The sequence below is a fragment of the Poecilia reticulata genome, linkage group LG12 (assembly GCF_000633615.1).
Source record: "Poecilia reticulata strain Guanapo linkage group LG12, Guppy_female_1.0+MT, whole genome shotgun sequence".
NCBI lineage: Eukaryota > Metazoa > Chordata > Actinopteri > Cyprinodontiformes > Poeciliidae > Poecilia > Poecilia reticulata.
In genome coordinates, this window is record NC_024342.1 from 15,391,771 (window position 1) to 15,418,803 (window position 27,033).

Here is a 27,033-nt window from a genome sequence, read left to right on the forward strand (position 1 = left end):
TTTAATATCTCAGAAACCAAAACTGCACAAACGAAAATTTTAACGGCACAAACCTGCACAAACGGAGCACTAACCATTCAGACTATTTGCTGGATTTTTTGACGTGGGTGGGGTGTCAGCTTCACGCAGGTAGCTGAGCGTCTTCCATATCAGCTCGGGCTGCAGACTCAAGGAATATCCGAATTTATTCTGGATACATCGCACAGAATATGGATCTACAGTGGGTGTAACATCGTTGCAGACCGAGCCATCTCGGCTGAGGTGACGGCAGGACACTAGCGAGACCGACGAAAATAACATCTGTGTGTTTTTTTTTTCCTCGGGGTGCTTTGTCTTGTCCACCTAACGATAGCAAACCATCATTTTCATCTCAATTGCATGAAATTCAGCTAGTAATTACTAGCTGCCGCCGGGATGTATCATCATGTTGTCACCTAAAAGTAACTACTAAGACGTCGGATTGCGAAGGAAAAGCAGAGACCCCTCGCTCCCCGGTCCCARCGGGCTGACACCGGGACCTGAATCTGTGTTAGCCACAGCCGCGGAACCCACTGTTTTCGGCGATATGGCGGAGCAAGGCTACTCATCCTGGTGAGTGCAAGCAGGCGTTGCGCTACCGATTAGTAGCGGCTGCCTAACATTAGCTGCTGCTGCTGCCAACTCTGACAACACTGTGTCAAAAAGCAAATGAACCAAACACCTGCCATTCTGCATAAATACTTGTTTTGCCACTTAAGCTATTTGTGAAAGCGTAGAAACCAAATTCACACATGTATAGATACATTTATCTACATCTGGTTAGCTATTGGTGGCTAATGCTGTGCTAACTTTATTCAGCTGCGGTCAAATCGAGTGATGCTATTGAAAGCGAATGAGGAGCTAGCTCTGTTGTATGATGTTAGGGTTTGATAGTCTTATGTGTGGCTTTTTATTTCATTACAGAACAAATAGCTGCACGAAAATCGCATTTCTGTTCAACAAATGGAGGTTCTCCAGCGACACAGTTTAGACTAGCTGTGCCAACATACTAGCATTTTAGCTGGGTAGCATTTTGCCGTCGAGCCACAGCTCACAATAACAAAGGTTATGCTAAACTAGCATCGCAGTCGCAACAGAAGAATACCAGTTTCTCTATTATATCACACCCCTGCTTATAATAAATAGTCTATTATTCAGGGTTTGTTTGTTTTTTTTTAACAAAATACGTCCTCAGTCAGTTATTTGTTGTAATGACTGCCAATGTTTGGGGAAGTGTAGATTTAGTGACTTGAGCAAAAGAGAGCGTTGGTGTACATGAATGACTGCTCTGTAAAGGCGTAGTTGATTAATGTCGATTTAATTGTTGCAAGGGGTGAGTCTTAGTATCATTCCTTCCAGTAAACAGAGAGAAAGAGACATGGCTTTACCAGACTGGACTCGTTTTGACATAGCCTCTCACGGAATGGTGGTATACTTTGTCTTGGTGTGAACATCACATACGCTAAAAACACACTAACTTGACAACAATAACTTCCTTACTTTAAAAATACTTGCGCACAGACGAGGTGGACTGCATCAATTGACCGTATGTTGCAGGCCATTCACAGTAGCAAATAAACCAAGGTTTTAAAAACTTGCTGTTTCTAGATCCACAATGTTTGTCCACCCTACTGTGTGTATGCATGTTTTAACAGTATTTTTAAAAACATGCCAGAGAAAGTGTCTCTGGCTAGCATAGAGGAATGCTGTGCATCCTACCCACTCCTACCTGTAGCTGAAAACTGCCAGCCAGATGGCTGAAAGGGTGCAACACATTTTCTCCCCTCACACAAAATACACATTTAACTCTGTCCTCTGTCCTACTTTGGCAATATTGTTTTATAACTATATTCGGCATGTGTGTTGAGCATCCCTGTTACTGATTAGTTCCCCAGTCAGTTAGCCTTAATGATCAACTTGTTAGACTTAGTTCATGGGATTTATTTGTCAAAAAACATTGCAAACAGTCCTTTGTGATATCAGTAAAGCACTTACCAATATTGGGATGATATATTTTGAATAATTGTGCAACTCTACCCAAGGGAAACGGGATCATATTTTGTACATTAAGCGCTTAAAAAAGTCCTAATTTAAAGTGTTTTATTTTTTTAGTTTGTCCAAGTATGTGTATCCAAATGGAGATGAATAATAATCATTATTTTAGGAGCTGTAGGAATTATTGTTGCATTTAAAGCAGTTAGACTGTTGTTGTTTTTTGTTGAACATGTGTATAAATGCAGCAAAAAATAACTTGTATTTGTACCATAAGAACCTCAGTCTGTTTTCATAAATAGTAACAATTTCAAATGCCAGCAGATTAGAGGCGAGAACTATCACAACTATTAGAGATGCACTGATCCGGTGTATATTGGCATAAATACCAGTTTTCAGATTTCATTGAGGTCAGATCTGCCAAGTGTTGTTTTCTTTTAGGGATTGCAATTTATACAAGCTTATTTGAGTTGACTTTGTTTTAACAATTTGGTAGATCAAATATTAACCATGAAAGCAAAGGAGTTCTGTAGGTTCCTCAATATCATATCATATGTCCATATTATTTATCTGATTTTCACTAACAAATGTTTCAGGGAGTATGCTTTTTGTTCACTTGTTTACAGGCCAAAAAAGGGACTTTAAGTTTAAATGCATGGAGTGAACAGAGCCCACACCACTCAGAAAATCCAACTTGCTCTTCAGCGTTTGTTCTGCTGATTATCAGTCAGATCTGATTGAGGGAGAATTTGTACATTTGATGCTAGCTTGATTGAATAACAAATACAACTTCCACTGTTAGCATAGTCCTCCGACCTCTCATTTATTTATTCTAAAATGCGTATTTCCGTCAGTACATTGGTCTTCTCATTCAAAAAGTTTGTTGAAACTATTTTATTTTATTTTATTTTAATGCTTGATCTACTATAATGTGTGCCGTTTAACAAGGAAAGAAACTGAAAAATATTAATAAGGTAACAACCGGTTATCTTTTCATGAATGTCTAACATATAATCAACATCCTTCTCTTCGGCTTCCCATTTTCAAACAGAGGCCTCTAACACAATATTAGCTGTCATCTTCTAATTATCATCACAGTAACTAGAGCCTGAGATGTGACATAGATGCCAAAACACATGGTCTGATGTGTATTTTATTGTGCTTTAGATCCAGGTCTGCAACTTCGGGGATGCCTCCTGACTCCAACATTGGTCATACTTTGGCAACATTGTTCTACAACTACATTTGCCATGTGTGTTGAGCATCCTGTAACTAAGGCCTGAGAGCAGTTGGGCTGCATATTGGAAATATACATAGTGTCAGATTGATTGTGGCTCCAGGTCAGGATGTGTGCTTTGGTCTAGTTTCAGTATTAACTTCTAAACTTCTCATGTCAGCAAATTTTGCAAAGGCCTCATCATTAATGATTCATTTGATTCAGGTGTGTTGGAGCAAAGATGCATCCAAAAGTTTCAGGGCACTGACAGTTGAGGATGACTTTCAGACTGCTGGTTTAGATGTTATGAATAATTTATAGTAGGTCAGCGATATTCTGCCATTGTGGTTTTATTTGGAAAGAATTGTTAATTCTAATATACTGCTGCACATTTGCTGCAAGAATACCTACTCACTCCCCTTGTTTTGAGCCATTGACCTGGCTTAAAAAAAAAAAAAAAAGAAAAAACGTGAGAAAATCTTAAGTAAAAGCAAATATTCTTATCTAATTCAAATACTTGACAATGATTTTTCGAATAGTATTGACCAACATCTCCATTTGAGCTGCTGGACGTATTTAACATTGTGAGATAAACTTTGAACTTAAAACTAAGTATCTTCTGCATCCCACAGAAATCTGCTGCTAACTCGTATGAGTGGGATCGATCTCCATTGCGATACGTTCAGCTCTTATCCTCATTGCACTTAGGCTGTATTCTGAAAATATACATAGTGTCAGATTGATTGTGGCTCCAGGTCAGGATGTGTGTTTTGGTCTAGTTTCAGTATTAACTTCTACAGCCCGTGCACTCCTGGTGCTTGTGGGCAGCAGCGTTTCCACCAGTAAAACCATTGCAAACACATGTTATACATGGACCACTATATTCGTATTGCATATCCACGTTATGGGAAGAGGCTCATCTAACTGACAGGAACAAGATTTTCAACCTACTAAATGAAAGAAAAGCTAATGGTAACTAAAGACGCATACCCAGAAAAACACATCAACTGCTTCTTAAATTAAAACTCAAACTCTGCTCTTTCTAACTGAATAGGCGTCACCACACTACATAAAAAATAACTCGGTGAATCAGCAGCTGAAGAACAGAAAAAAATGTGACTTATTTCATGAAGGCAAAAACAAGCTCGATCTTTCCTTTGCTGTTTTATGATCACGATCCATGTTGGAGAACCGTGTAGAAAACTCTGACTCATTCCCGAGCTTTACGGAAAATGCATTTCCATCGTTGTTATTGCGGAGTCGTATAGGCTGCGTGATTTTTGGATTCTGTTTGCTCTGATGGTGGATGGACGTATCAATCATCCGATTTGACCAGTGGGTTCTGAGAAAAGTTAGATTGCATTCACACTTTTAAAGGGCCATTCACATCATGAATTGCCTTTTTTTTATAGGTGGAAATGATTTATTCCCCTGTTTTTCATTCTGTGATATCTTAATTTGTTGCCATTCATTAACATAAGTGTCGCTTTTTAGACCTCTAGAGTATTCTGTGGAGTCGCACCTTTTTATTTTTGTACCAGAACTATTTAAATAAACCCGGAAGCTTCTGAGAATTATGAAATTCATTTTGTAGACGTCATTTTCGAGAAGATATCACAAAAAGATGCAGAGGGGTCAGAACTGACCCACAAATGTCTGGTTATAGACGAAACAAAAAACTACACCCAAATAACTATTTTTCACCCCTCATTTTCAAATATTTAATTCTAAGTGGGGTTTTATTTTGCAGTGGCTTATCTGCTGTGAGAGGATCATGATCTAATCTATCTGTTGCTTAAATTATAAAAAGAGATTTCCAACTACAAGTCGGGTGTAACTATCAGTCTGGCAGTGTGCTACTTTGATTGCAGTGTCACAAAATCCTTTTTACATTGCTGTTAAACATCCGTCAGCAATTTTAGGATAATTCTGCAACATAGAATAAAACATTAACCAGTCTCAGTCCCTTTGTAGAAAAACAACTCAAAACAATTGTGAATGAATCTGTCAAACTTCTAGTTCCATTTAGATTTTTAAAAATTACCACGTTTTTCTTGTTACACCTTTTAAAAGTAGTAATAAATTAACTCAGATTAATTTCCAGTATCAGACCGCTAAGCATTTACTGATATTTCAGCATCACTGATTCAGTTGCTGAACTAAACACCATAAATTTGCTCTAAGCATGTTTATTTGTAAGCCACATGAAAAGTGATTGAGTGCCCAATTACTTGAAGGAGGTAATTTGTCAGATTAACAGCTGGGTACTCTCAGTTAAATACAATAATGCTTCTAATCCCAATCTAATATCAAGGAAAATAACTTTTATGCAAACTAATCCTTGATAACTTTTCATGTTGGTGACAGATCTATTAGTTGGTCAGTACTTGGGTGGTGTTTTGATGATACACAAATCACCATCTGAATACTTTCCCCCCCAATTAAATGGTCTGATAAGTTTTTTTATTTCAACTTCTGCATTTTCTCTCTTCTCATTTCCTTCTCATATTTGGCTAATAATTGCAACCTTGTGCTTCTGATGTCTTAAAAAGAAATACTTGCACCTCCTTTATGCTGTGGCATGTGTCTTCTTACAGACTGAAGAAAATGTTAATGTTGTGTTATATAGATACTAAATTCTTGAAATTGAGCACAATGATGGGATGCCATTAGTGCTTTGAAAGAACAGAAAGGGATGAATTGCAAACATTTTTTTACAACTGTGAAATATTTTTATGTTGGAGAACAATTAGGCTTCCTGGGACGTGTCGCTGCTATATATGTGAGAAACAGTCATTTTTATTCCCATGGTAAAGAGCTGTACGTCTTAACATTTAAAGCTGTTTTGTTTAAAACAAGGTCATGTACAGTGAATAAGTTTCAGCAGCTTTTTATAGCATAAAGTATGTGACTCCCAAGTCTTTTGCATTAAAGCTTTTTGCATTAAACCTCGTCTAGTTTCTCTTCCTCTCCTTTGTCTATGCAGCTGTCAAAACTGCAAACTCGGTGAGCTTGGGACCTCTTACTCTTACATTTTAGGTGACATTTAGAGAGTGGCACGTCCTCATGTTGAAGATGGTAGACACAAGAGCACATGAAGGAAAAGCAGATATCTGCACACCTTGTGTTTTGCACAAATACAAATTCCTGAATCAAGCTCACATCGCATCACTGTGCACAGAGCACTTTCAGTGATGGAGGAGGTTGTAATATGTTTTCCTTGATTAGTTCTGATGCGTCTGTGTTCACATGACAAAGAGCAATTGGTGTAGAGTTAATTCTGCAACATGCTTTGACGTTAGTAATTATTTACACACTTAAAATGTACTGTAAATTGTTATAGCTCTGTTTGTGTCTGGTTCCAACAGTTTCATTTGATTATTTTTTTATTTTATTTGTCTTAAATTGTAGATATACTTTTGTCCAAGCAAAACAAGTACGAACATTAGTTTATTATTATTATTTATCCCAAGCAACTGTACTGTGTTTTGTTCAGAAAAATGGCACAAAGCAAATTTCAATAAGTGCAACAAAGTTGGGCCTGACAATTGTCACATTCTCTGCTCCACTTAATTGGACAATTTTAGCTAAAAAATGGTTTATGTCTGCCTTTTTTTCTTGACAACGTGTTTAGTTCTTTAACAACCTTTAATGTTTTAATTTAAAGCTGCCTCTCATTGTTTGTCAGTTCATAGGGATTGGCTAACTTAAAATCTGATGATATTTTGGATTACTTATTGTGAGAATGATAAAAGTAATGATAAATGGGTATTTTTTCAGCATCTTTTATAATCTTGGATGACAATTCACAACAACTACAAAAACTGTTCTCAAAACACACTTTAAAGTAGGCTTCTTCATAACACTAGTTACATAAAGAGGTGTGATTTCTTTTTTTATCACTAAACTGCACAAAGCAACTGCATTTAATCACATATTTGAACAAATAATATCTCATGCAATCAACAGTGGAGTAAACTTAAAGTAGAAAAATGGCAATCCTTACAATATTGTCAGTTTTTGGGAGGTTTTAGACATAAGTTGGGATTTATTGTCATAATAAACAACAATTCACTAGCAGTACAAGAAACGGTGTCCTTCTTCAGTTTCTTTGTGCTACTTTACTAACTTCCTGGTATCCTACCACCCTTCTAGGAACGGTAACAACTAGAATCAGGTACCAGGAAATTAATAATTGATGCAAGATACAAGTGATCCTGAAGAGCGAAGCTCCCCTAGACAGTCCCACTACTGCTGCCATTTTTGATTGTTAGTGTGACCTTTTTTCGGGAATAAAAATAACTGGACAAACACCTTTTTACAGAAGCTTGATTTCTGGTTTTTCAGTCACCAAGATATCTTCCCAAAGGATTTAACTCGAGACAATTGAGTTCTTTGGATGCTGATCACTCCCGAAGAGGTTTCATGTTTTCTCTACTGAGATTTGATAGTTATTTAAAACAAAATTTAAAACCCTTTTCTAAGTTGATGGATGCTTCTGACTTTGTGCCACATGTTGTCACCAGTCAGGTTCTTTTTAGGTGATTTCTGGATTTTATAGGATATAACCTAAATCAGTAAAGTTAGTTGAAAAATCTTGATTTAAAAATTGCATTTCGTTTTCACTCAAGTAATGTATCTAATCTTAAGATGAATTATGTTTGAAATATTAATGTGAACACTAGTTCAGTCTTGTATGAATTGTGTTTAGTACTTCTACTCAGGTCTTTCCTGGCCCTTAGCCATTTGCTTAAAAGGGTTTTGACTGATGATGATGATGATGATGATGATGGTGGTGCTCAATAAAACGAAATAAAAAGTTTGCGTCTTCAGTTGGTTCTGAAAGTACTGCGAAAAAGCCACGCTCAATTATTTTGTTCTAATGACACAAAAGGCTGCTTTAAAATGTTACAAGAACTATTAAAGGTACTCATTTTTTCATTTTTTTAGATCACACTAAAAAAAATGTAGATGGCTACAGTTTATGCTGTACATCTTTCATGATCCATGTTTTTTTGAAAACACAGTTTCTGTTACTTTTGTCCCTCAACATTTTAGCAACAAATTGGCAGATAAATGAAAACATGCAGTGGCACCAAAGATAAGCAGATGAAATAAAATAATTTCACAACTAAATCAGAAGTACATATTTAAAGGTAATTAACTCTTAAAATTAGTCTTGTCTGCTGTTTTGCCAAGCATGGAAGTGACTATTTTAAATGAATTCTCCTTGACTTATTGGCTTTGCCCTAAATAAGGAATTAAAAAATTTTGTCGTGTTGTAATTAATCATACTTTTTGCTCTTAACTAAAAACGACCTTCCACCTTCAAAAAAATGTTGCTCCGTTATAAAAAATGGTGTTGGAGTGTTTGTTGATATTTGAATTATTAGTATTACCCTACATCCTTCATGTAGTAATGAGGGTGAAATGGTACTGAATATGTTTTCTATTAATATTTCCGCCTTTTTGTTCTCAACTATATGTTGGAGCAGAAGTAAAAGTTCTAAATATGGTTAAAAAAAAGACAGCTTTTTAGGATATTTTGCAATGAGGAGCTGTTTCTGTTTTTGTGCGTGTGTGTTCCTATAAATAAGTGCAATTTTAAAGAGGAAGCTAGGGTTATGTCACCAAATATGTCCACTTATCTGGAACTCCAAGCAAATTGTTTGATCAGTGGACACTATTGACACTCATCGTCCCAGTACAAGAACTATTTCAGAGGTTTGCTTTTGCTTAATTGGCAATAAATTAAAATAATTGCAGAAGTTTCCCCAAGAGGACGTTTTGAAAGATTCCAGTGTTGCTCAACAGTTTTTGGTTTAAAAATGCTTGGAGATGCTGTTTTTTTTTTTTTCTTAAAGAAAATTATTCAGTTTCAAATCTTACTTACAAAGCTTATTTACAAGACAGAGTTTTTTTTTTCTTCAAAATGTTCCTAATACATGTATATGGATGTGTTTCTACACTAGAAGGATTTCCACATATCTTTCATGAGCCTTACAAAGGAGATGTATTCATGTTAACTCGCTAATGTTAATTTTATGGAGGAGTTTTAATTCTTGAGAATGTTTTTGCCCTTCTGCAATAGAGAACACATTGTTTTACCATGAATAATCTAGTTGAATAAGCTTTTATAAAAAAACACAAGTTGCCAGTCGTAAAAGAGCAACAACAGCCACAGTTTATAACGTTGACATATTTAACATATTAAAAATTATATGTGGATCAGAAAATAAACAGATATATGTCAGTCATTAAAGATATGTTTCCACTGCAAGAACCTTTTCTGGGGGTGTTTTTCCATTGCAGAGAGCAGAACCAAATTATGTTACTGAAGTATAAATCTACCCTAGATAACGACCATGTTTTTTTAAGTTTTAAGTAACTAAAATAACATTTGGAGGTGTTGTTTAAATGTAGTTGTTATTTAAGCTAGTGAAGTGAAAAGCAGACCTTCATTTGTGTCCATTTTTGGAGGAATGAATACTCATGTCGAGCCGCTTTTAAGAATTTAAACCATGTTCCAAGACACACACAAAAAAAACAAGTATTATCCTCTGATGGTTGTGTATCTTTAACTGGTTTTAAAATCAAATGCTGCATTAGTGGAGGATTACCTGGGAACGTTCCAGGTAATAGAATGGCCCATAATTGTATTTTTATTAGTCGTTTCGATTGATAGCCAACTTTTGCCAATATAAGTGACTGACCAATGGTAGGGCAGGTCATCTAAAATATATCTGCTGTTCCCAATATTGCACATCAGTATAGTTTTTGTCATGTGTTTTAAAAAGCAACAGCTGGCGCCTCTCACTCACACAACTTGTAATTACTATTACATTGGAGGATGAGATGTGTTTGAAAAACACTACAAAAGACAGGGGAAGTAGCAAAAGTTGTTGGGCATGATGAGAAGAATGAGGTCTAATTATTTTGACACTATGGTTAGTGGAAAGCCACAAGCTTTATTTTAACACCCTGCCTTTTATTTTTTTGTTTGATCTTACGTTCTCTCAGTGGCTGTCTACTAATATAAAGATACATTTGATTATTAAATGTATGTTCATGCTTTAAAGTTCAAGGTTTCAAAACAAAAAAAAATCTAAATCCAATTTTGAAGGGCTGATCATTTTTCATCCAGAATTTCCTAACTGGATCAGAACAGATCCTAGAATGCCACTTAATCGTCTTTGTGGCATGTTGACCTGTGCCTCAGTGCTAAAGTAATGCGTGCAACTGGTTTGATGAAGGACGGTATTGGAATTGTTTATTGAAAACCTAGTCTGTCAGCGAACAAGGCCGTCTTATGGCACTTCAGGCCGTCGGCCAGCTCTCAACAGTCCCGGATTGTATTTTGTTTTTAAATGTTCCATTCATCTATCTCACTCATGTTCTCCAGGCTTCTGTGCACAGAATTCAGACAAACCAGTTCGGTACCAGAATATGAATGAGGCCTGTGGTGGATTAAACTAGCTGTCTAGCAGCCCGCTGTGTTGACGGGGAGTCTGTGACATAATTAATGTCAGCATGCAGGAGAGCGAGGTCACTTTCTTAATCACTGTTTTAATGCTTGGAGGACATGGAATAGTTTTTGGTAAGAAGACACAAATGGTTATGCACATTGGCATGAGAGGACTGGATTTATTGTCAGACATTTACTATGACTTAAATATAGTATAAATTTGTGTTGCACAAACGGCTTTGAGATGCTACATGGTTCTGGTGGCCTGTGAACAATTTTCATATAACCAGTTTTTCAAGCTAAAGCTGGTCTAGTTCACCTTCTGACAAGAAAAATACTGCTTGATGAACCAAAACATGGAAATCAGATAATGTGTTTTAGCTTATAATGCCAACGTCAACTTTGAGAGAAAGTTAGTATTGTTTAATTAAGACCTGCTTTTTTTTTTTTTTTAGCTGTTACAAATTACTTGGGCAGGAAACTGGCCTAATGAAGTCAAGTTTGTGCCTTGCAGCTGAATGTAAACATGTGGAGGTGGCAAAGTAAATTTGCCCTAGAAAATAGTACGCAGTTTGAGGTTGAGTCAAAGCTTTGACGCAGGTAGGGCTGGACAATACAGCTGAAAAGTGTATCGCAATATAAGCGTTTTCATATTGGTTGATATAGACAACTATGATTAGTTTTTTTGTTTCAAATATCCGAAATACTGCAAGAATAGTGACACGATCTTTCCTCGCCACACCATTGTTTATTTTTAAGTAGTCATGAATCATTGTGGCAACACCTGAAACTGCTACTGCGCAAGTTACTCAGCAGGTTGTTGCTAGGTAACCACAGAGCGAGTGAGCTGGTTGATGCCACCAACTTTTCTTAGCTGGTCATCAGAGGGAGAGCGGCTAAAATCTTTCCTCTGCCTACATTCCCCAGAATGCTGTGCGGTTCTGGATCGGGAGTTCCGCGAAATTATTAGAAATTCTATCAGATGCATTATCTATTGAAACTGATCACTTGCCTATTGTGATGTATATTATTTATTTATTATCCAGCCTTTGATGCAGCACCAGATAATCTGTACTGGATGTTTTAAATGAGATATGCAAATTATAACCATATGAGTTTGTTTGTTTTTTTCCTGGGATGATGTCAGCCTGGCTATTTTTGGAATGAAGCAGCATGTTGCGCAAGTTATGTTAACACAAAGTAGTGCACAATTGTGAATTATGAGAAAAATTATTAATGGCTTTCAATATTCTCTAGAAATTAAAATCTGGAAAGTGTGGCATTTTGTTGCCCGCTGTTCATCTTAGCGAAGTAGGTCAAGCTCAGTCAGATTTTGAGTCAGATTGCAAATTGAATTTAGATCTCTGCTGTTACTGGAGTGGTTCTAACAACATGGTTGCTACTATCTAAATTATTTGTCAATGTTTATTTTTCTGCTGCAAAGTGAACACCTCACCAATCTTTTGCAGCCTCCAACAGGTTTTATTTCAGAATTGTGCCGTATCTACCACCCAGAGTTTTGTTTTGTCTTGTATGAGCATAAAACCATCTTCCTCATGTGGAGGTTATAAAATTGTAAAGGGGACTTCTTGCTTCCTTGTTGCCACACTTCCACATCTGCAATTAGGTTGTTGTATCAACATATGCTGCCACCTGTGCTGTGGATCTTTGTAGCTCCTCCAGTGATACCACAGCCCTCCTGGCTTCTTCTCTGAATAAAGCTCCCTTTGCTCTCCCACTCAGTTTGTGTTTACAGATGTCTCATGGCAGGTTTGCTTCCATTTTCAGATGTCTTGAACAGAGGTGCTGTTCAATACAGCCAAAACTTGAAGGTTTTTAAGAGTTTTGATAGTTTTTTAACTTATTCCTACCATAAACTTATCCACAGCTTTATGTCTGACCTGTTGCATGTTTGCCTCGGTCTCCATGATTAGATGGAACAAGATGGCCATTTAACGCTATTTTCTTTCCCTGGGTTTTCTTTTTCTGTATTGTGAAAGAAAATTGTTTCTAATAATGTCTCTTTTTCTAATGTGTCACATAAAATTTCAACTAAGGTTTGTAGTTGACCAAAGGGGCACGAACACTTTAAGCTCAGGCTTTTTCAAGATTGGTAATCGGCGATCTGCCAAAGCACTGCAATCGGTGCAACCCTAATTAATATGTATAATGTCTTAATTTTTTGCAAATCACTGAAATAATTGTCCATTTTAAAACTGTTGATTACTAAACTGATTGCATAAACGAGTGGGCTAAAAGAATCATCAAAGGATTTGCAGGCAGACGTTTTTAATTTAATAAATGAATCATTTAGGCCTGATGGAACAAATTCTAATGAACTTCCTGAAATAAATGTTTTCAAGCCCATCCAGATCTCTTTCCAAGTAGCCATAGCTTGCCATGATGAAAGCATTTCTCCACTTGATTCCCGACTGTTGAGTCATTTGCTCCGAGTTACACTAATGTACAAAATAAACATTAATGCATGCTAAAGGAAATCTGCAGCCTTTAAAAGCCAAGATGAGTGTCCTCAGATTGTTTTACTGTCACATTATATTTCTATTCCTGTTGGGTCACATTCTTTTAAGAAAATGCAGCCAGGTTTACGTTTTTATTTTTATCTTGTTTTTCACTTGTATCCTGTTGGCTCAATTCTGTATGTTGGGTGCAACGACTACAGAAAACCAAAATGTGTTCAGTTTTTGAAGTAAACATTTTTGGGAGATTCAAAACTATGATTTAGTATAAAAAATACATATATATATTTAGCATTTATTTTGTGTAATAACCGAACCTACTTCCGTAATAAGTCTGTGGTTACTAACCTGGTTCCATTCAAATGAATAACATGACTTTTTTGTGAAATACTATGCTGCTAGGTTAGTTTACACATACAGTACTGCGTAATGCTAATTCCTGGAAGGACATTGTCCCAGTTGCTGTTTTCTAGGAAATTGATGTTGTTTTTTCCTGGCATTGCCAAAAGGAAAACTGTAATGAAATGAAAATGCAGATTTAATCAAGGAAAAACTAATGAATGAATTATGTGGAGAGATACATTTGTGAAACAGCTCAGCCCAGCACAAATAGTAGCCAGGGGTAACTAAAATCAGGCGTTGAAATCACAACCAGGAGGGTTCATTGTTTGGGCATGCGAGTTGCATTTCAGCTATGAGGACGTTTATTGACAGATTTCAGTGCAGCTCGAATGACCCACAAACAAAGTGTGAGCAACAACAAAAGTCTGCAACAAGCTGCGCTTTGCTCCACTCGCCGTCTCTACAGCATGCATGTCGGCACCTGTAATTCCCCTGTTTGCTCTCGCCACACCCACAGCCTTTCATGCAAAGTTTTCAGCTCCTGGCTTTAAAGGAGAATAATCTCCTTTATGTAAAAATATTATTTTAGGTTTGTCACATTTAAATTGTCTGTTATGTTTCACCACAATAGGAGTTCATCTGTTAAACTTCAGGAGCTTTCCGGTTCTTAAATGCATTTGAGAACCCTTTAAGTTGAAGGGTTTAGCAGATAAATTGATGATTTATTTGCTCTTTCCTACAAAAGACAATTCTCTTTTTTTTTTTACTATATAGTTTAAAAATACTGCGGTTTGAGTACATTTTATGTAAATACAGACTACAAAGACCATTGAGCCTCATGTTCGCTGATTGAGGAAGTAGTTTTGAACAAAAAGTGAAAGGATTACGTTACGTCTGTGCAAATCTATGAAGGTGCCGTTTGTTGACCCATTTGTTTTTAGTGTTTATCTGTATTTGTAATGGTAAAAACAAGCTGCCAATTGGTTAAATATTATCACTTTTTATAACACAGTAATGTGTGTCCCTGAAATATGGATGATTAAATGCAATATTTTGCGTAAATTGCATGTAGATTAAAAACTATTCTCAAAAGGTCTTCCAAGCTTTTTTCTTTTTTTCTTTAGCTTTTTATTACCTACTTGTTTTGCTTAGAAATATAAGCCTGTTTTTTATGTCTCTCTCGTATTTTTAGGGCATACTCCCTAGTTGACTCCAGTCAGGTGTCCACCTTCCTGATCTCCATCCTTCTTATCGTCTATGGCAGCTTCAGGTGAGTAAATGATCACTTTTATCACCAGTTGAGCTCAAATATATTCTCAATTTGAAACTTACTTAGACCGATGTTGTCGTTTACCTACATCTTTCGGAGGCGGTTTTCTATTATATTGTTACCAAGGAGACCGCTGTAGATCAGGTTTAAAAAGAAAAAGAAGAGAGAAGCATGTACATGTCTGAAAATAATACGAGTGTTAATGCGTATGCTCCTAGCGTAAGAAGTAAAGCTGTCCTTGAGAGGAAACCTATCTGCCTTGAACCACACACTTCCTGTGGCCCACACTTAAATAGTCATAGCAAGATGTGTTGGCACAAGTGGTACTAACACATCTGGCAATGCCTCTGATATCTGAGGTGTCAGGAAGCTACAACCAAAAGAAAGAGGTAATATTAATTTAAAAAATGTGTTAAAAATGCTTAAACTTTGGTCATTTACACAATTCTGGCTGAAATAAGGCTGCTGTGACTAGTGAGACTTAATCTGTCCAACGCTGCTGACAAGATTCCTGAAAGAAAATTTTCTCTTGCATCTTCCTTGGACTTTATCTTTGAGGAAACATTTAGAATAGGGTTGCACAGTTGTAGATAAAATTATTATATATATATATATATATATATATTTTTTAAATATATTAATATCTAATATGTTAATAATGAGTTACCAAAGTCCAAAGAGTCTCTTGCAGCTCTGGAGCTGCAGGTTGCAGATCTCTGGACAAGAATCTGGGCTCGTCTGATTTTATTATCGCCATGTCTGCTCACTAATCTGCAGACTTTTTCTGGTCCTCTGTATCTGTTGCCTCTGGCTGTTTTTAGCACATTAATTTGAGCTAATGAAGATAATATTTTAGGAAACATAATTTAAACCAGATAACTCATAAATAAAACATACTTACAAAAGTAAGGATGGTTTCCATTAGGGTTTTAGTTGTATTTTAAAGGGTTTAAGAGAAATTGACACATTTTCTCCTTTGGAGACGAACTTGTGACTGAAAATAGTCCCAATAATATAAGCTTAAAGTTCAAATAAATAGAACAAGAGCTCTATTTAACATGATTTTTTTTTTTTGTCATATTGGAATGTTGTCTTTTTTGTGATTTAATCTTTCTTCATTAAATTGCGCTTATGACTTGCAATAAACTTTAACATGAGTAGTTAAAAAAAGAAGACATATTCAACTTTTTAAATTTTTTTTAGTAAAAGTAGTTGTCAGTTTAATTGATTGCTGATTAAACTAGTGCAGAAAAAACAGTTTCTAGTGTGAGAAAGCAAGTGTAATAATACAGGAGATTGCATCGATTTGATATCTTTATACGTGAATTTTCGGTGTCGTCTGAATAATACACTTCATCCCGCCTGAATGAATTCCTGCTCTGAGAGCACGTCTTCAAAGGGAGATAGCTTTTTCATTTTTAGGAAAAACGGAGTGTAATGTTGTGTCCAAATCACACGGTTCTCTGCTGCTTTTGCAGGTCATTAAACATGGATTGTGAGAACCAGGAGAAGGATAAAGACGGTAACCCTTCAGCACCAGGGTCTTTTAATAACAGCAACACAAACAACAGTAAGTGTCAAAAGGCCAAGGCCTTTACAAGTTGCGTGATTGTCTGCTTTGATGTTTGGAAGCTCATGTGTTTTTCATCTGAACTGTTTTCCAGGCATTCAGACTATAGACTCGACGCAGGCCCTGTTCCTGCCAATAGGAGCGTCTGTGTCTCTGCTAGTCATGTTCTTCTTTTTTGATTCGGTTCAGGTGGTCTTCACTATCTGCACTGCAGGTGACTATGCGGCTCCGGAGGGCAACACAGAAGCACCACACATGTAGAATCATTATAAGGCTTTCTCATCGCTGCTCAGTTCTTGCACCCTGGAGAATGTCTTAAAACTGAAGACCATTAGCTGCCCCATTTAACACACAGAAATGACTGCTACAAGCTGTCAAGGTGTATTAGGCTGGAGCTCTAACTGCTGTGCTTTTCTCCCTCTCTTCAGTACTTGCTACAATTGCATTTGCATTCCTGTTGTTACCTATGTGCCAGTATCTGACCAGACCCTGCTCCCCGCAGAACAAGTAAGGAAATCTTGTGGCTTTTTGTGTCTTGAAATCTCCTCCGTGCTGTTTAGCGCCGGTCACAAACATCCAGAGCGCTCCACGAGTCTGCGTATTACCATATCGTTGTCAAGGCAGATTTGTAGCAGTAGCATTTAGATCTTTTCTCTCCAAATGTGAAACTGGAAGAGGGTCTAAGACTTAATGTAACTGAGGGTATAAAAGAAATTTTGATTTTGTAATTAAACCGACTCTTTCTTTATACTTTGACTACCTCTTATGGATTTCTTCAATTTTCTGTTGCACTTAAATGCTTCGGATCATCAAACATTTTTTATATTAGATAAGAAGAAGCTGAGAAAAACAAAAGGATGTGCATAATTATACACATAAAGCAAACTGAAGAAAAAGCAGCGCATAAACATCTGAAACATCGTAGTCATTGATTACCTTTATCAAAGATGCAGTTGGCGACTTTTATAAAAATGCACAGTGAGTACAAGCTCTGCTAATGGAGGAGGAACAGCCTAACGTTACAGGAAAACTGTTTATCCGCTGTCATCTGCAGCCATGTTTTCCAGCGTGCGCATTCGCGGCGGGTGTGAGCAGCACATACACAAGAATGATTGACAGTAGGCCTGTCACAATAACAATTTTGCTGTATGATAAATTGTCCCAGAAATTATTGCAATAAATGACAATATTGTTGTTTTGAGACAACAAAACAACTGAGCTCTTGTTGTTCTCGCTCTCCGTGATGTTTGTCCTCAACATTATTAATAATGTAGAATTAGATCCTGAAAGATGAATAAACTTTAAATTCTAATGAATATTTAGCACTGAAACTAGAAGACATTTTAAATACTCAAAATAAATCAACAAAACAAAATTTATTATGAAGTTTCTGTAAACAAAATTATTAAAGTGAGACCAATGTACCAAAATAAAAACTTTTGTCATCTAGTTTTTGATAGAAGGAGAGAGAGAGAAAAGAAAACAATAAACCATGCAAATGGAAATTATTGAGTTTGATTTCATTTATTATACGATTAGCTGATTTATTAACAGCACTAAGACCCGCCTCCTGGCTCTGATTGGTTGTTTCTGACTGTGTGGTGTAGTCCATTTTGTTTAATTTTTTTTTTACAGATTACCTGTCATAAATTATACCGTCAAGACCGTGACAACTTTAACAAATGCGTATTAAAAGAAACCTTTTTATAAAAATGCATTACTGTAATCGCATTGTCAACATTTCTGGTTGAACCATAAACATTTTAGCAAAGCTGTTATATACGGGTGAATTTCAAGTTGAAAACTACTGATGACCAAGAGCCGACAGAAAGGCTGGTCCCACAAACACAAAAATCATCTTAATAATCTCCAGAACTTGCAGGATTATATTCAGTTCACTGAGAAAAGGGGGAAATGTGGTCCTGTTGTATAAAACTATCAAACACGGTGGTGGCAGAGTGATGGTCTGTGGCTGCTTTGTCTATGACTTACCAGCTATTGATTAAACATTGAGTCTGGCTCTATAGAGAAAGTCCTGAAGGAGAATGTCAGCCAATCAATCTGTGATCTTTTGTTTATGCAGCAGCAAGTTCACCTCTAAATGTTTTTTTAACAAAACAAAGGTTTTGTAGTGGCCTAGTCAAAGTCTGTACTTTGATCCAATTAAGCTGCTGTGGAATGACAATCAAACAGGTTGTTCATGCTTAAAATCTCTCCTGTGTGGTTGTGTAAAACTATTCTGCAAAGAATGAACTGAAATTGTTTCTTTATGCCAAATGTGTCTTAACCAGTTAAGAGATTTGAAGGACAATTACTTTTCACCCGCTGCATTTAAAGGATTTGTTCAGTTTGAGTACAGGTCTTCCTCCTGATTCATAAAATCATCATATTGAAACTACATAAGTTAAAATTAGTTTGAGCTCAAACATCAAAGTGTGATTTTTTTTTTAAATTTTTTTTAAAAAAGGACAAAATAAATCTGTAAGGGAACAAATACGTTTTAGTTTGTTGCGATTTAGAACTTATTTTTTGTGTTCATTTTTCTCACGGTTTGGTCTACAAATATTCTAACAAAAAGGAAATTAAATATTATGTGGCATGGAAAACATTTCCTTCTCCTCTCCTTCGATTTCCACGTCTATATTTCTGAAACCTGTTGTAAGGATTTGCTTCTTTCTTCTTTGCAGGATTTCATTTGGTTGCTGCGGACGCTTCACCCTGGCTGAACTCTTGTCGTTCTCGCTCTCCGTGATGTTGGTCCTCATCTGGGTGTTGACCGGACACTGGCTCCTCATGGACGGTGGGTCACTCAGCTTTCCTCTTGTGGGAACATCAGCCGCTGTTAGAAATATTTTAGGCAGCGTGAGCACCAACGCACATCAATAACATTCTACATTAAATCTTGTAGCAATTCAAAGAATTTGAGTCTCAGCATCGACTGACTTTAGAATATTCAAAGTATCTTACATCTTACTGTTAGATGTAACTTTATGCTTATTAAATAGTTTGATAAAATCTAATTTTCTATCATCACATGAAGAAGAACCTTGGCTTGGCTCTGACTGAGGAGGTTTATTTAGTTGTCTTCAAACATTTACAGCAATTCTAAAAAGAAGGAGCGTTGCTAGCCAGCTAAATGGTTTTCAGGCAACTCATTGTCTTTCTGAAATGTAAAAAAAAAAAGCTACTCTGTATTTAAAAAGGGTATTTAATACAGGCTGCATTTTGGGTATTTTGTTTTCAATTTCATGAATGCAATCTTGGAAAAGTTAAGAGTTCTGTATTGGCAAACACGTAAAGTTTAAAATATAATTTTCTGCTCAATACGTGTCGTTTCAAGAAACATAAACTATAATTATGATAAATAAAATGTAATAAATCCGCTTTGACCTCAATACGACTGTTCGTTTTTGCTAAAATGTGGAAATATGTTTTTAAATGCCACTTTCTTTTCCCTCGCTGCAGCTTTAGCCATGGGCTTGTGCGTCGCCATGATCGCTTTTGTTCGGCTTCCCAGTCTGAAGGTCTCCTGCCTGCTGCTGTCAGGACTGCTCATTTATGATGTGTTCTGGGTAAGAAGTCATCCCGCTATGAGCTCTACCTGCATCACTAAAAGGCAGCACAGCCATAAAAGATGTCGACTCCAGGGGGTTTTCAGAAAATGAGAGCGATTCGGGTTTATGAAAGCCTTTGCTTGTCTTTGTGACGGCACTTCCTGCTGCTCAGAAGGGGATGTAATCTGTGAACGCAGTCATCCTCTGTGAGTGTAAAGAATGACTAGTCAGTACTCAAGGAACAATTGCTAACTATGGAAGTTATAAGCACAGCAGGAGGTAAGCCCCAACTTTAATAATGCAGAGAAAAAGCATCAATAACACAGTAGTGGTCTAACTACTAAGGGAAACTGTTAGCGCTACATTTAAAATTTAATTGCTTTTTTTTTCTTTTTTTTTCCCTGATTCAATCTGGTCAAATTGGCATTTATTTTTAATCCAAGGTGCTGATCTGAATCACTTCAGGTTGCTAATACGTAATCAGTGACGTTACCAAAATCAGTGTCATGAAAATGGTTGAAATTGAAGTGGCAGATTGTCTGTCAATTCACTCGCTCCCCAGTAAAGACAGCATTCAGGATTCAGAAGGAATTTCTGCCTGACCTCCTTGGCACAGTGAAGCTCCACCTGTTTGCTCTTCATTTTTTGTAGACTCACCTGTTCACAGAGAATTACCAGAGACAAAGTCACCTGTTTGCTGGAGATTTTTTGTTTTAAAAATCTATCTGGGGAAGCTGAGATATCAGTGCTACGTGATATGATATTGCCTGCTGTTTGAAAAGCAGCCAATCCAAGAGCACCGTTGGTTTTTCTTGACACTGATTGGCTGTAGAGCGGAGACGAGGAAGATGAGTCTAAATCATTGCTGGTTACATTGTTTTAACTACATTAGGTTTTCAGCTTTTACTTATTTTTTTTGATTAACTTATCTGTTAATTGATCTGAACTGTTTATTCTAGAAGAATTAATATAATAATACATGCGGCATGCTCAAACTGACTTTTTCATTTGAAGGTGTACAATTAAAGCATCAAAGACCCTGTGTGTCTAAATCATGAGGGCTGTTATTACTCAGTTCCCCGCCCACAGAAGGGATTAAAAGAAAAACTCAGTCTTTAGGAGTAAATGTGTGTCTAGAAACTCATTTCTCTCAAGGAGTAATTGTTGTTTTGCACTAATTTCCCTGTAGATCTGAGCCAGTTGAGTTTTTCCAACACAACATCTTTTACATTTACCGTTTACCCAACTGCTCTAAGCTAACTAGCTTCTCAAAAAAATATGTTTTTGCTCGTCATGCAATGAAAAGTTCTGAATGAAAATAATTTTTGATGGTTTTTCTCTCTCCTGCTAAAGGTGTTCTTCTCAGCGTACATCTTCAACAGTAATGTGATGGTCAAAGTCGCAACTCAGCCTGCTGAAAATCCCATAGATGTTCTCTCCAGGAAGCTACACCTAGGGCCCGGGATGGGCCGCGACGTTCCCAGACTTTCCTTACCTGGAAAACTGGTCTTCCCAAGGTAACACTCACATTACAGTGGTGCTGGAAAGTTTGGAAAATTTTTACCAGAATTTTATATATTTCAGACAAAAACATCATCAGGTTTTCACCGAAGTCTTAAAAGTAGATGAAGGCGAACCAAATTAACAAATGAAATGAGGGATTATTTAAATAATACTTTGCCTCCATCTACGTTTCTGGAGTTTAATGCAACTCTGCTGATGTTTGTAATTAATTGACATATATCAACAATTCTGAAGGGTTGACAAACTTTCCAGCACCACTGTAATCATAGGGGGTAAAAGGGAGGGATTTGTTGAATTTCACTCCTGATGTGTCACAAAGTTGAACCTTTGCTGGTGATTGTAGCTAAATACTCTCAGAACAAATGCCTTCATGCAGTTCTTCCCAGAGGAGCTTCTGCGACAAATGCACTTCCTGGTACAGAGGAACCGTCTAAGGGTATTTATAGGCTGGAGAAATCTTCGAGGTCTGGAAGTGATCAGATCACGTTTGCGTGCAGGAACATCAGCACCTTGTCTAAGTGTCGGTAGTGATGTAGCTGCTCTCGTGACGGGGTTGTCCAGCGCTTGTCAAGCCGCCCCTCATCAAAGCCTTATGATGCACAATGCGCAGAGTCCTCTCCCAAGACGGAGATGCCGATTAGATATGGCAGTGGTCACCATCGTAACATGCAGAGCTGAGAACAACCCCACACTTTTTCAGATTTTTACTTCTGTCGCTTCAATTTCAAATCAACTTTTCAGACCATCTTTGGTTTTCACTAAAGAAGAGAGTGAAATGTAAATTAATGTATAGATACCAATCACAACACCATAGTTTGTTTCTGCTTTTCACTGATATTCAGACATACTTTGTCATCAAGGAGATGCTAACAGCTCCATATCCGGGCAGCAGAGGTAATATTTCACAGTAAAATGTCCTGGATGAGAACATCGGATGTTAGTAGGCACTGCTAATCCCCCTCATTTGCTTTTTCTGCTCCTCTGTAAATCTCTGCTCTGTGTGGTTAGAAAGCCGGGCAGAGAGACGTTAGAGTCAGGGGAATGATCCTTTCCCGTTATGATCGATGGAAGAGGCGATTTGAACTTCATTCTCCTCTCTTTGCTCTTTGGTCCTGCTCTGTCATAGAGGCATAAAATAGTTTTGTGGTTAAATTTGTCCTTGATAAACTAGAGCTAAGAAAATATCCACACTTGGATGAATAGGTATTGTAAAAGTGTTTTAAAAAATCTAGACTAAAATACCTTTTATTCAAAATTCCTACAGTTTTTTGTAAATGTCAAAAGTTTGAGAAAGTCTGACAACTTTGAAAGATTTTATTTGAGACACACTATTGATGATAAAATATTGTAGTTATATTGTTATAAATGTCATAATGTAGTGCATAATATGCTAACAGGTTTATGAAGTTTGTAATGATTTGTGATAACAGTGCCCTGAAAAAAACTTTTAGTTAAGCAGTTATTTGTGAAACCCTATAAGGTTTTATTTTATACATCTTCATAAATATTTGGCCTTTTGAAATTCCTAAGATGTTCATAGCCTCAATTATCAGCTGCTGAAATCATGTTTCCAGGCTTAAACTTTTCTCAAAGCAGTCTGTACAGAAACGTCTCGGTTTCAGAAAGAGATGATGAAGCAGTGACGTGCAGATTAGCGTAATCTCCACTGCCGAGTCGCAGTTATTCTCCGGTTTGTCCGGTCTAGAGTTTCACCTTCGCTTCCGCTCTTTGCCTCCATGCAGCTCCACAGGAAGCCACTTCTCCATGTTGGGAATCGGAGACATCGTGATGCCGGGGCTGCTGCTGTGCTTCGTCCTGCGCTACGACAACTACAAGAAGCAAGCAACGGGGGAGGTCCCGGGGCCCGGCAACATGTCCGGACGCATGCAGCGCGTCTCCTATTTCCACTGCACCCTCATCGGATACTTTGTGGGTAAGCAGCCGACCAATGCACAGACGGATGGGAGAGGTCACGTTTTTCTAAAATCTTCTTATAAGTTCGGCAGGACTGGTTTGCTCTATTTTGTTTTCTTTCATTTTGAACATGTTTTCTCCTCAGGCCTGCTGACTGCCACTGTGGCCTCGAGGATCCATCGTGCTGCTCAGCCCGCTCTGCTCTACTTGGTTCCCTTCACCCTGCTGCCTCTGCTCACTATGGCTTACCTGAAGGTACTTCTACAGACCCACTTGTTCCCTACAGAAAGGTGTCGGCTACATTCATCTAGATTTTGTTAAAAAATAAATAAAAAAATAAATCTCTTACAATTTGATGACAAATCTTCTTGCATAATGTCAAAACCAAATTTACATAAAACTTGTGGTTTTAACTGACTGCAAATATTTTGGTACCTCATAAATCACATCACAGCGGCAAATTTAAATACCCCGTATTGTTGTTTTTATGTGACAAAACAAAACACAGCATCTGCATAATGAATAATTGTAGTAAAAGAAAAACGATGCGTGGTTTTTAAAGCAATCGTTTTCACAAATAAAAGTAATATTAATGATAATAAGAGCAATAATCACTGAAGCAATCAGAAGACCAAAGATAACTCTGGAGGAACCAAAGAGATCTACAGGTGAACGATTAATTGAATTAATTGTGTTTATCATTAAAAATCTTCAGCTTTTTTAGTAATTAGTCAATTGTTAGCTGGACTACATAGAATCTAAAAGAGGCCATTTGCTGAAGTAACACAGTCAAAGCGACAATTATGGCAAAACTGTATAAAACATGTATACATTTTTCATTGAAGTTTAAAAACCTTCTGTAAATCTGTTATACTCAGAACTCCTCAAGTGTCATTTTTGGTTCAAATTCTGTTAAAAAAAGTCCTGTTAGACATTTTTTGCTGTCTAATTGTAATCAGAAAAATCAGACAGTATTTTTTAGTTGCAGATGCATCCTTTGCTACAAATGATGAAGCATAAACTAAAAAGTTACATTTTAGGTAATAAAATTTTAATTTTCTTATTATTTGAATTATTTGCATCTTTTAATGAGTTTCTAATGTTGTGTAAAAGAGGAGCAAGTGGTAACATACAAAACCTTCAGAATGTAACTAATTTTTATCCGATTAATCAATCGGTCATCAGAATAATCAGGCTCTTTTTCAGCAGCTACATGGAAGCATGTCATGGGTGATTGAGATAAATAAAATCAAACTGAGATGAAAATACATCAAAAGCTGCAAAACAACTAGAGTTGGGCTCATCTAACATCAGGAAAACAACCGTAAACAGCAGAGTGTTGGTTTAGAGTCCATTTGATGACCTGCAGCTCTGCCCCAGCACACCTGGTTCAGATGGTTGCTTTGCCTCACATGGAGGCCATCAAGTTCTGCAGAAGTCTCCCATACATGCAGCTGGGAAACACCTGGAACAGGCCGGACACTAGGCTTGAGAACCAGTGGTTACACTTTCGAACGTCAATTACCCTCAAACCAAGATTTGAGAATTATTTCTCACATTTGCTCTCTATCCCACCTGACTGAGCTTGAACTCTTTTGCAAAAACAAATGAGCAACAAATTCAGTCTCTACATGCAAAGCCCCGGAGAATGATGCTCCAACAGTCTGGTGACTATAATTGCCATGAAAGGGGCTGGCTATAAAAACACACCGCACGTTTCAGATTTTATGTGTATTCATAAAAAGAAAAACTTTCTCCTTTTCATTTTCATGTCACCACCTTGTGTTGGTCTGTCACATGAAATCCCTACAACTTACACCGATTCTGAAAAGTTGTGGTAGTTTTTGACTCCAGACCGTGTGTGTGTGTGTGTGTGTGCGTGTGCGTGTGCGTCTTTCCAGGGGGATTTGCGGCGAATGTGGTCCGAGCCTTTCCACACCAAGGCCACCAGCTCTCGCTTCCTGGAGGTATGATGCAACCCGGGGAACGAACAACCAGCACGGGGACGACTGCTGATCTTTTCTTCTTAATCAGAGGAAAGGAAAGAGGGCACACTCACCAGGAGGCCATGTTGTCATCACTTCATGCTTTCCACTGATCTGTGAAGAGAAAAAAAAAAAATCCCTCAGAAAGGACACCAGAGTGTGGATCACAACGCCCAGACACGACTCATCTTTGCTCCGTACATCCTTCCCCGTTTCATCTCCGCTTCCTCTTAGCCGTTTCTTTCCTGTCCATTACAGCACATCCTGCCTCTGCTGTTTTTGTGCTGCCCTCGTCTTTGTCTCCTTTCCTTCCCCCCCTCCTCTCCACCTCCCTCTACATGGCCATTCTCAAATTTTCCACTTCCTGTCTCTTCTGCCTTTTTGTTATTTTTATTCTGGATTCCTTTTCTCTGTGATGAACTAAATGGACCAGGCCTCTCCCCCCCCCCTCCCACCTCCTTTTTTCGTGGACTTACAGTTGTGAGACATGGCTGGGGTTTATATGTATTTTTTTAGCATTGTTGTGGTCATTATAATTAATGTTAATATTATCAAAGAACTTTAACAAGTCGAGAAGAGATGGAGTGTTGCACAGGAGCAGCAACACAGCCCAGAGGTCATCCCTCTTCTTCCGTCTCCCTGTTTCATCACCCCTTCCCCCCCGATGGCTCCCCCTGGTGCTCCTGCCCTCTTACTACACTCCCTGTGCGCCCTCCCCCCCACCCCCATTTCCTCACCTTTACCCCTCCGTCTTCTGTTCATCTGCTGTCCTTACCCAACAGATAACTATGTATTTTATTTAGAAAAGTTTTATTCTTTGCATATACAGAAATGATGCATTAAAATTGTTGAGCTGCCTCCCCTCCCCACCAGTGACGGAGTCGGACGGGGTCGCTTTTATTTGTATATATGTGTACACATGTATTTGCGGTATCATGAGTTTGTATTTGTGTTTGAGAGCATGTTGAAGAGGACGGTAAACTGATGTCGAACAGCAAGCTTGACTTCACTCGGATTGGCGACTGTGGATCCAGCTTTGTGCAATAGAGAATCCCTGGAGAACTTCTAAACGTCTCTCACTGGACGACAGTTTCCCGCTCTGATCTTAAAAGTGCGTGTGTGTGTGTGTGTGTGTGCGCGCGCGCGAGTGCAGAAACACATGAGCAAGCGGTTCTTTTACTCTGTTTTAATTTGAACTCATGTTTAAAATGACGACAATAGTCAGGTTTGCATTGAGCTGTGTGTTTTGAATCAAAGGGTGTCAAGCACATGAAACATGTAAACGGTTTATCTTGTAAAAACGGGCGGGAAAAAAAATATATGAGAAAAAAAATGTAGAAACTCCAGAGGTCATTTTTCTTTTCAGTTTTCTGCAGACAGCAGAAATGTAAACAGTGTTTTTTGTTTTTTTTTTTTTTGTTTTTTTTTTCTTCCAAATAAATGAATGTTAAATAAGTTTTCCGGTCTTCTATTTTACTGTGCAGCCGCCTCGCGCATCGCTCTGGGTGTTGGGACTGTCGGCACTGCAGCTTTAACTTATCTATAATTGCTGGGGTTTTGCAGGTGCAGATCGGGAAACTCATATGAATTTTGTAAATGTCAGTGTTTATCCTCAGCCGATGAAGACCCGACTATTGTCAGAGTTTAAACTAAGCTTTTTTTTATGAAGATAAACGGGTTTGGAAGATATGCATTGAGCAGATGGA

General features: G+C 37.6%; 1 protein-coding gene across 1 annotated transcript; it reads left to right on the plus strand.

The window, feature by feature from the left end:
* Positions 1-137: 137 nt before the first annotated feature.
* sppl3 (signal peptide peptidase 3) lies at positions 138-26,653 on the plus strand. The gene is made up of 11 exons (XM_008424079.1): positions 138-591; positions 14,703-14,780; positions 16,259-16,350; positions 16,445-16,564; positions 16,779-16,857; positions 19,038-19,150; positions 19,816-19,922; positions 21,258-21,421; positions 23,171-23,361; positions 23,488-23,597; positions 25,244-26,653. The coding sequence occupies exons 1-11, from the start codon at positions 566-568 to the stop codon at positions 25,313-25,315; spliced, it is 1,152 nt and encodes a 383-aa protein (XP_008422301.1). The 5' UTR covers positions 138-565; the 3' UTR covers positions 25,316-26,653.
* Positions 26,654-27,033: the final 380 nt, after the last annotated feature.

Excerpts from the sequence above, each read along its gene's own strand:
- sppl3 (XM_008424079.1), top strand. The coding sequence starts at position 566 with ATGGCGGAGCAAGGCTACTCATCCTG. Across the intron at positions 14,781-16,258 it reads ATCGTCTATGGCAGCTTCAG|GTCATTAAACATGGATTGTG; the intron begins GTGAGTAAATGA and ends CTGCTTTTGCAG. Across the intron at positions 16,565-16,778 it reads CTTCACTATCTGCACTGCAG|TACTTGCTACAATTGCATTT; the intron begins GTGACTATGCGG and ends CCCTCTCTTCAG.